The sequence below is a fragment of the Dermacentor andersoni genome, chromosome 6, assembly GCF_023375885.2.
Source record: "Dermacentor andersoni chromosome 6, qqDerAnde1_hic_scaffold, whole genome shotgun sequence".
NCBI classification, from domain to species: domain Eukaryota; kingdom Metazoa; phylum Arthropoda; class Arachnida; order Ixodida; family Ixodidae; genus Dermacentor; species Dermacentor andersoni.
This window is the reverse complement of record NC_092819.1, coordinates 161,428,588-161,439,329: the sequence shown is the minus strand read 5'-3', so window position 1 is coordinate 161,439,329 and position 10,742 is coordinate 161,428,588. Positions and strand designations below refer to the sequence as shown.

At 48.1% G+C, this 10,742-nt stretch overlaps 1 protein-coding gene across 1 annotated transcript in view; it reads left to right on the top strand.

The window, feature by feature from the left end:
* Positions 1-10,742, top strand: part of LOC126523732 (uncharacterized) — a 124,447-nt gene that overhangs the window by 34,527 nt on the left and 79,178 nt on the right. Inside the window, exon 2 of the mRNA XM_055066848.2 lies at positions 3,377-3,585. Within this exon, the coding sequence (XP_054922823.2) occupies positions 3,377-3,585 (209 nt within the window). The remainder of the gene's footprint in view (positions 1-3,376; positions 3,586-10,742) is intronic.

The following is a 10,742-nucleotide window of genomic DNA, read 5'->3' as shown; positions in this document are numbered from 1 at the left end:
TATAATGTATTCTCTGAACACTATGTTATGAATGATTGCCGTTTATTTTTGCTGTTATCTCACTTGGTTACGGTCGCCGTATTATGCTTATTGGATGTGGGGGCCTGGTCAGTTGCATTGGAAAACAGTCTCTCGAGGTAAGCATTTGCTCCTGCAGTCCGCACAGCGACATAGACTCCCAATTTACACACCATGATTCGTGCTCCCCGTTCAGCCTTTCCTGCTGCAGCCATGTGCAAATTGTGCCTGCGGCCTTTCTCAGTCGCAATTAAGCACGAACGGAGACAAGCATACGTGCTTACATGGTCCAACGTGTTTGAAGTTCATAGCCACATGGGTGGAAAGGCCCGCATAAATGGCTGCCAAAGGTGATGCCCACGAAAGCGACTTGTCCATATTGAGACAAAGTGGGACGCCAAATGTGAGCCACACATTAGTGGCCCTCGACAGAAAAGAAACATGCAGGTTGGAAAGGAGTTAACGCTAAAATGGCGGATAGTCCATTTCGCTGTGTTGGTTGTGGCAGCAGATGCCTGCATCACCCGATTTCTTCGCAATGGAAGTTGCTCATCTTCAACGGCAACTGTCGGTTCAAACAGGTGCGACGCTCTGTCCAATCTGTTTGTACTGCTGTTTGTCGCTCGTTACCAGACCACCACATGCGACGAAGGCAAGCATTATGCCTGTAAGTAGGCGGCTGAATGTATCCTAAGAGACCCGTCTATGTGAATGCTCACTGTTGCCATATGGTTTGTAGCCAATGTATAACGTATTCTCTGAACACTATGTGGTGAATGATTGCCGTTTATTTTTGCTGTTCTCACTTGGTTACGGTCGCTGTGTTATGCTTATCGGATGTGGCGGCCTGGTCAGTTGCACTGGAAAGCAGTTTCTCGAAGTAAGCATTTGCTCCTGCAATCTGCACAGCGACATATTTAGACTCCCAATTTACACACCGTGATTCGTGCTCCCCGTTCACGTTCAGCCTTTCCTGCTGCAGCCATGGGCAAATTGTGCCTGTTGCCTTTCTCGGCCGCGATTAAGCACGAACGGAGAGCGGCATACGTGCTTACATGGTCCGACGTGTGTGAAGTTGGGTGCAAAGGCCCGCAAAAGTGGCTGATGAAGGTGATGCCCACGAAAGCGACTTGTCCATATTGAGACAATGTGGGACACCAAGTGCGAGCCACACATTAGCGGCCTCCGAAAGAAAAGTAACGTGCAGGTTGGAAAGGAGTTAAGGCTAAAATGCCGGGTAGTCCATGTCGCTGTGTTGGCTGCGGCAGCAGATGCCTGGTTCACCCGATTGTTTCGCAGTGCAAGTTGCTCATCTTTAACGGCGACTGCCGCTGCAAACAGGCGGGACACTGACCAATCTGCATGAGCCGCTGGTTGTCGCTCGTTACTAGACCGCCATGTGTGACGACGACGGTGAGCCGTTTACGAGCTCGCGTCAAAGATTCCAGTGTATCTCGACATACAAATTTTATTTGTGCTATTGCACGAGAATGTACATACACTGCTTGTCTTCTGCCAATAAAGTCGCACGTTCTGTTCACTCACTTGTGGCTTGTTTGTATGGGCGTCAGTAGAGGCTCTTTGGTCTCCTGGCAATTAGAACGCACCGGCTACGCGGCAGCCGAGGAGAGTACGGCGCGTACGAGCGGATACAAGCGAGCGTACACGACCGGCAAAAAGCGGCCATATTGAATAATGCTCTAAAAAAAAAATGCGCATTTCCGCTTCCTGTTTTAGCAGCGTCATCTGGCGTCCACCTAGGTAAGTTCCATGCGCTGCCGCTGCTTATTTTCGAACCACTGCGGAAGGTACAGTTTCCCTTCTCTAAAGTTGTTCTTTATTCTATGCCCGCCCTCCGATCGAGGAGTATTGACGTCATGGTCTCATAGTAACGTTGCGCCGTCGGTGAGTAAAGCGACTCCCGCAGACGGCGCTACGGCTTTTTTGCACAAAACACAAACGCGCGGCCAAAAACAGAGCCAAGACGGAGCCGACAGCAGCGCGAAAGCGGAACTATGGTGGCTAGCGGAAGGGAAAGCGCACGACGATAAGCTGGTTCTTTAGTTTATGACGCCAACTTCGACGCTCGCTGCAATGGATGACTCTCACAACGACACATTAGCTCGCGATGCTGGGCTCGAGTTCAGCGATTTAAGCACTGATGAACGTGACCTGCGGTTGAGGGCTCGCGCTGCCGCCGTCGTTGAGTACTACTAGGACGACGGCCTGCTTTGAAAGGCACTTCACGCGACTTCAGTAAGTCGGCGTTGAACTCGTAATCCTCTGGACGAAAGTGCAGCGAGCACACTACGTGATTTTTCGGCTCTTTGCCGGCGCGCTGTGGCAGAAGTACGGCACTTAACCACTTCGAACTGAGAGGTTCACTCGTTGGCACACAGTGATAAGTAACGTTTGATTCGTCGCTGCATCTGCCCTTGGCCAAGTTCCGCGGACCGTTCGCGCACCCCACGACATCGCGTGGACGTGGCATTCTCGCTGCTTGTTCCAAATGCAAGTTTTGTGCGCCAGCAGGACCACCGCAGCACGACGCGATAAAGAAACAACTGTAACTCCAAAGCGCGCGCGGCACAAAGTCGAGCGCGCAGAGTCGAGCGAAAACGAAAGCTTTCGTTCCCCCATACTACTCAAGGGTAACGTCAAAATGTCATCTTTTTTTTTTCTTAGAATCGAATAGAAGTAGACAAGTAGCATTTTCTTCCGTCTTATAATCTAATTAAATTATCTCTTTAATACGAGTAGTTGAGTACTAGTGACATAAATTATGATGAGGAGTGCTTTCGTCAACGGGCTAGTACCGGAATGTCGCTGGGGGGTCTCAAATCGTGTCGCGCATTTACCTCAATTTCTCGTTTACTAAAGCTCTGTTCTCGACTATATTGACGCCTTAGACGTTCTAGAGCATTGCTTAATCTCTTTAACTTGACTTTCTGGTAACCTTTAGTGTCCCTTTAAGTGTGTATTTAGAGATAAACAGCAATTAAATAAAAATATAATTATTTGATTACCTTCTTGTCATTTCCGGTTGCATTTATGTGGGCGTGACCATACAAATATGTGCGTTAAGCGACATTTCATACTGTACAATAAAGTTCACAGTCCAACCTCCCTTGCAGCGGGTGTAATAAGCGAGCCTTTCGTGCATTTTTTTTTCTTTCTTTCTTTTAACTTCTTTTTTACTAGGGGGAGCGGGGTAAGGGGATGCCATTAAGCGTACGAAACGACGACACCAAGCGCATACTACCAGCCTTCTGCGACATGCTATTTATGCACAAGCTCGCCATGTTCTGAGCCTAGTGGCGGCGTGAGGTGCGTCTCTGTTGCGGATCGAGTGGCGCAGGTACCGCAAGGACGAGGATGTCCTGGACGAGATGTCCGAGACCGGCGCGGGTGGCGCCGGTGGCACTGCCGTCGCGTCCTGGTCTGCCGCCAAGGCCGCCGCGGCCTCCTCGTCGTCGGCTGCTCGAGTGCAGCCGAGCGTGTCGCCGGCAGGCAGCGCCACAGGTCAACGAGGGCCGCTCGAGCCGAGGTCGGCCGAATCTGAGCCTGGTAGGCCGCGGGCGTTACGCGTTTCACGGGCCGACATGATCGGTAGCAATTTTCGCTGTATGCTTTCATCAAAATCACAGATTGATTTAATGCGGCATAGTTGACGCAGTCTGCGTCTGTTTTATCATCGTGAGCGTTAATATGAAACTAAAGATAAAGTTATTGCCTTGCATAAGTAGTAAATTGCCCTTCTACAATAAAAAAAAAGAACACTCTTATTGTGGCAAGGGGCTTGGTAAGCCATGAAATTCCTAAAAACCAAAGACTGGTGAGGACGCCACCTAGAAGTTTCCGCAATCACATCATGAAATTTGACAACGTTTTCTCGGGCCTAAATTTTCCATCTCGGTAAAGATGTTTCGCTCGCTAAAAGAGCTAGAAAGTGAACTTAGCAACTTTGATAAAAGTTTGCGCACGTATGAAGAAATGGGCCATCCGTGACGGCACGCTGACGTAACGGGAAGGTACAGTGAATGCAAAAGTTTGACCGTCATTCCTTGTTCTATCAGGCTAGCTATAACAAAAGCTAACTATAATATCGTCTCTAAAGAATATTTTATCAGTTGAAAGTGATCTCTTCTTTCTCTTAAATGACACGTATACCTGTTTATCCTTTTTTCCGGTGACCGCATTTCACCCCTTAATAGGTTAAAGTTGTCGTTCAGCGCAAGACGCGCCTGCATGATTTGGTACTTATTCGAATGCTGCCCTTGTTTCTAGCTGTTGTGTTTGTTCTCGCTGAACCTCATGTGATCAAGTTGTATGCAGAACAGGAAGTGTTGTACTTTCTGGAAGGTATACTAGCACCAGTGCTTAACCCAGAACCTTCCACGAGGCATGTATAAAAGCTGACGCGCATTAACCGCAGATCAAATTTTCGACCATCGCCGACTGTGCTTACCGCTATGGCTGTGATTTGAATGCCACTTGCATTTAGGGGCACTAAATTCGCCCACTAAAGAGTCAGTTTCGCGATACGCCGTTTTGGCTACTACATTCTTTACCGCCACTTCTACATGACACCTGGTGAAGGTGCTTGTGCGTTCACGTAGCGGACGCCCCCGCAAAGCCGTGACCCAAGCCCGATCCACGAAGACAACGCCAGCGTCACCCAGACCTTCGCGCTAGCCAGCGACTACAACACTTACCCCCCAAAAAAAGAATTTCTTCACGAGGCCAAGGCCAAGTCAGCCGCCACAGATGACAAATGCAGCAACCCCCACAGCCATCGTCCTGCTGCAGCCAAGGAGGCCACGTATTTTCCGTGGGTTCTCGAACACCCGGAAACCTGTCGGGATACGTTTGAAAGGATTTCGACCACGGTGGAAGAACAGATAAGGCGTCCGAACTGCACCGTCCATACACAGAGCGAGCTGACTACAATTCTGTTTGGGTTTCACCTCCTTACCGGCAGAAGCAATGTAGTGTTCAGAAGATTCATAATTTTCGGTCGTCTGCAACTCCAGACCTTCACACGGAGCGTGTAGTGCTTCGTATTTGCACAAAAATGCCAAATTTGCGAAGTTAAGACATTCAATCGTTAATAGTGTAAATCTAGGTCATTTGTAGCTTTAGAGCGATAAGGAACAATCGAAAAATCAAAACTGATAAGAGATAATGCCGATCGGGATACTAGGGCTACATGAAAGATGCATGGGGAAGCGTATAGTAGGGGTGGGCCAACTGGAAATTTGGGGGTGGGCGAACCTAAATTTGAGGGTGGGCCAAGCTAAATGTTTTTGCGAGGGGCACTTGAATATTGGGGGTGAGCGAACTTGAAATTTGGGGTTAGGCCAACGTAAATTTGGGGGTGGGAAATAGAAGTTTAGAGTTATGTTTACACATACTTAGACAACTCCAAACGAGTTTCTCTATACCTTTAAACATTGTTCTATTCATGAAAAATCGCTATCACATTATTCTAGCTATCGTCTGCATCAATGAGGCAATACATGATGATTTACGTAAGTTCAACCAAAGATATTAAAAAAATGTGGTTAGCCGCAGCTGAATGGAATCAACGGCATATGGTTTGCCGTCATGTGGCGCTCCTCAGTTTTTTTTTTTTATTCCGCTTAATTAGTTCATCTACTAAGATCAATTATGCAAACTTTTCAATATTCGCTGTAGGGCCAAGTGTGTGTCGTTGCGTTGTAGCGGTGTTCACAAATGGCCGATATAATTTCTTGTGGCAACGTACATGATGCGTGGCGATTTTTTTCGGCGTTCATAAAGAGCGCGTGAAATATGAAATAAAACGAAGTGATTGCGCTCTGCGCTATCGTATTGCAGCGCTCTCGATCGTGCGTCGAGTCTATCGTTTATCAGGGACGACAGCGCTTCTTTCCCGTGTGCCACCGCCGAGGATGCTAACGCACATTGGAGCACATGCTGAGAGCCGCGAGCACCATGGGCACTCACTTCGCCACGTTCCGCGCTCACGGTTCTTTTTCAGGACGCGCGGTTGAGACCGCTGTAGTGCGATAGCGCATGAGCGCAGTCACATGTGGTTTCAATGCATATTTTGCGGGCTCTCTTTAGACGCCGAACAAAATCAGGACGCACCATCAACGTTGCCACTAAATATTGTATCGGCCATTTCTAACTTTCCACAGCCAGTCGACAATAAGGGACTGATCAGATTACATGGGCCGTGTGCCTATATAGAGGTTTCGTCAAGTACGTTTCCACATCGCCGAGCCGATAACCATCTCGCAAAATGAGGCGTCGAGTTAAGTGGTAAGCACCGGAAGCCGAAGCATTCGAGAAGCTTAAACAACGCCTGCCAGTCACCACCAATGCTCACCCACTTCGCCAAACGCCGATACGCAAATCCACACCGACGGAGTAGTCATTGTTGCCGTGCTGGCCGAAAGGAATAACACGTTTGAAAGGCTGCAAGCTTAAGCTAGCCGCTCACTATCAAAAGCGGAAGTCAGTTATACTACCACTGAAAAAACTCATCGACGATTACGATATTCCTTACTGCGAATTCCGAGCGCAGCTGTTAAGGATTTTGAGTGCGCGATATATTGTGGCAAAGAATCTTATTTTGAACGACAAGATCCTCTTGGCGGCGCTGAGCCTCTGCTCGCGGAGCTCGTTTAGCAGCAGTGGCAAACAAAGCACATCCACCGGTTGCGTCGTTCATTGTTCAGAAAGAAAGCATGAATACGGGAACGCCTAGCTCACGTCGAACGCATGCCGGCGCATGTGAAGTAGCGCATGCGCAGTGGGCTCGAAGACTTCGTCAATACTTTGTTTCCATATATGGTATCGGTAGACGCGCTCGCTGCATGTGTGGTAACCACCGTGACGCACTCCTCGTGCGAAACTTCGCTTTCCTCCTCACCCTTTCGACATACTATCCTCTTCCGCTTTCCTCCTTGCGTTCTCTTCGCTCTCATCGTCTATCATTCCCCCCCCCCACCCCCTACGCGTTCGCTCTTTCATCCTCCGCTCTCCTCGTTCGTTTTGTTACGCCGAGGGACGCCGACGTAGGAACGGGCGCCTAAGAGCTGCACTCTGAAAGAATGTTTTGCCATCATTTGGGCGACCGCAAAATTTCTACCTTACCTATACAGCAGGCCGTTCGAAGTCGTGAATGACCATCACGCATTGGCATGGCTGTCAAATTTAAAGGAACCATGAGGGCGCCTAGCACGGTGGAGCCTGAGACTGCAAGAATTTGACGTCAGCATTTTATACAAGTCCAGACGAAAGCATCCTGATCACGACTACCTGTCTACCACCTCCATAGACTCGCCGCCGCAGGACAACCAAGACGAGGACACCTTCCCGAGGAACATAAGCGCCGACGACTTCGCCAAACAGCAACGAAAATATTCGCAACTGAAAACCCCGGCTACGTTCTTGGACGGCAAGACTGATGTTGTCCCGAAGGTGTTTACGCGTTGGTTGTCGCCGTTTTCGTTATAGAACTACGTTCTCGCAAAGAACTTCCCCAGTACGCGCAAACTACCTTCTCGTGCACGCAGCACTGCGGCCAGAAGCCCTGGGGGGATATTCTGTAAGTGTCCACCTAGTGGACTGTCCATTTCGGCCGTTGCTGAATGGATGCAGCTGTACGAGAGAGGAGGAGAGGAGCGGCCCTAGCCAATCAGCAGCTGCCGAACTGGACAGTCCACTAGGTGGACTCTTACAGAATACCCCCCTGCACTATTGCACTGTGTACTATTGACCGCGTCTGACCGCCGACGTCGCTTGTTACATCAGCACATGCCGAGACTCAGCGACACAAGACACCACCACAAGGGCATCAGGAATGCTGCAGTCAATGGAGCCTCCATGATGACCATTCCAACAAACAGGAATGGATTTATTGGAGCCCTTTCTTACATCCACATCTAAGAATAAGTGGATCGTCGTGGCTATGGACTACCTTAATCACTATGCTTAATTGCAAGCCCTGTCTGAAGATAGTGTGGCCGAAGTGGCAAAATTCTTCGTCGTGAATTTCCTGCAACCACATTGTGCTCATCATCCACCAAGGAGCGACTTTTACAGCGGAGCTTATCCAACCAATTCTGCAACACAGCCGAACAAGTCACCGGAAGACAACTGCTTACCATCCACCGACGATTGGTCTTCCGATGAGGCTGAAGGAAACCGTCGTTTATACGTTGGCAATGTACGTCGACTCCAACACAGGAAGTGGGATGCCGTCCTCCCATGCGCAACCTTCGCTTACAACACGGCGGGGGAAAAATCATCGCGCAGAACGCCGTTCAAGCTAGTTTACGGAAGCAACCGGGCGCCGATGCTCGACTGCATGCTACCGCACGTCACGGACGAAGACAACCTCAATGTTGCCGCCTGTCTAAGCGCGTCGAAGAAGCCCGACAGCTCGCTCGCCTTTATAAAAACAGTTGCACCCTTTGGGGTGTATATTTGCCACACAACGATATTCGTCATCTGTCTTGTCGGCATTTTCTTTCTTTAACGTGGCGAGCCCGGTACTTTCCAATAACGAGCGGCATGCGCGTTATCGGTGTGACAAAGCATTCCCGACAGGAATGTAGCGGGTGCGGCGTTTTCAAAAAAGGAAATGCGGGCAAGACAGATGGCAATTATCGTTGTGTGGCAAATATACACTCCAAAGAGTGTAAACATTTCTTGGAGTATTCGCATAACGAACCAGAAAATGATGGACAGCCGGCACTACAATCTTCGACGAAGTTATGTTACTATATCGTTACTACATTTGGTTTATATTTTCTTACCTTTTTGCTCTAGTGCTTTTAGCATCGATACGATGCTTTTTAAGAGGGTTGTATGGACATATGTACTCGTTTATCCTTTATTCCGGGGGCCCCATTTCTCCTGTTTACAGATTAGAGTTATCACTCAGCGCAACACGCGCCTGCATGACTTGGAACTTCTCGAATGTTATCGTTGTCTCTATCTGTTGTGCATATTTTCAGTAAACCTTGTAGGACCAAATTATATGCGCGACGCTAACAGTGTTCTACTTTCTGGAAGGTATGCGATCACCAGTGATTACACTGGAACCTTCGACAAGTCATGTATGCAAGCCGACGCGCTGGACCCGCAGACCAGATTTTCAACGATCGTCGATTGTTTTCGCCGTTGTCGTTGGGCTTTGAACGTCGCTTCCTCTTAGGGGTAAAAGTTCGCCCAATAAAAAGTCAGTTTTACGACTAACAATTTTCGCTGCTGCGTCCTTCACTGTCACTACTACTACTACTACTCAAGGAAACGAAAGTAATTCTGTCCGACAAGGGAGCAGCATTGCGCTGCAAGAAACTCGGGGAACGGACTCGCGACAAAGGTGTCGCTCCCAGATTCTCCGCTCCCTGTCGCCCACGAAGATAATGAACTATAGCCGAGAGGTTTATAAGGGACCTAGTGACATTCGTTGCATTGCACCCCAACTTCTGTGCCGGCTGGAAGTGCGTGTTAGAAGATGCTGACAAATATCATAACTAAACTCCCCCACACAAATTGTTAAGGCTAGAGTGAATGTATTTTTTGTTTCTGCAACAGGTCACGTATGATGATTACCAGCAGATTACAGCCGGGGCGCGGCGGGAAAAGTCGATTTGCGGGAACAGCGAAAAACGTAGAAGCAGCTTGCACGCTGCAGGTCCGCCATGAAGAAAGGATATGATCGGCGACACCGTACGGGTGTGCCCGAGATTGAGCTGGAACGGAAAGTTATTGTTCAGAATAGTTTAAATGGACCAAGGTCTACGTTTTCTGGAACGTAACCAGTGGTGTAAACGGTTAAGCCACAAGGCATCACGGAGGCGCTCTATTATTTGGGTCCTAATGGCGGCCAGCAAATAGCGACTGTTGGAAACATGTAGATTCCTTTGAGATAGTGAAGGCCAGATTTGATGTTCTTGTTGCCCAAAAATAATAGGAACATAGCTGAAGCAATAAATATAGAGCCTCATCTCTAGCCAATCAACAGTAATGCTACAGAGAAACGGTCACCCTCATTGATTTTTTTAAGTTTCTGTCACGGTATAAGTAGTATCCGTAGTAATAACTGGTTGTTTTATTTAATAAGGAGACGGTGGGGTTTCGGCTCTGTTTGTTACGGATATTTAGAAACATTAGCCATCCGCCCATTTTCTCGTGTTTAGCCATCTAACATGTTTAGAACAAAATTGAGTGGACATGTGTAGAAGGACGTCTTCCAGGCGGGAATATAATCAGTCACATCGCAACCATACCAAGGTCACTACAGTCGGTGATAATACGTTGTAAGTAAAGGTACTCCATTCATTTGCTTTTTGAGCTAAGGACGTCCGAGCCTAACGTTTTTGACTAACCTGTACTTGTACGAGCAAAGATTTCATGTGTCATTTTTACCCAGAGCAAGAATTCCCTGGTAGAACTTGAGTCAACCAGCAATTTTTGACTAACGAATGCTTTCTTTTAGATTAAAGAGATTGTTTTCATATTGACGGTACTAGCAAAATTTTGACAACAAAAGACCAGAATGGATGCTGTTGCATTTCTTTTGTCCTGCCCCGTTCAATAGAGGTGCTATTCTAATAAGGGCCCGAAGTAATTAATCTACGCTACAATATAAAAACAGTGATATTGTTATAGCGAAGGATTCCAAGCAATCTGCAAGAGGTATTAGTAATATCTATGTGCGTATT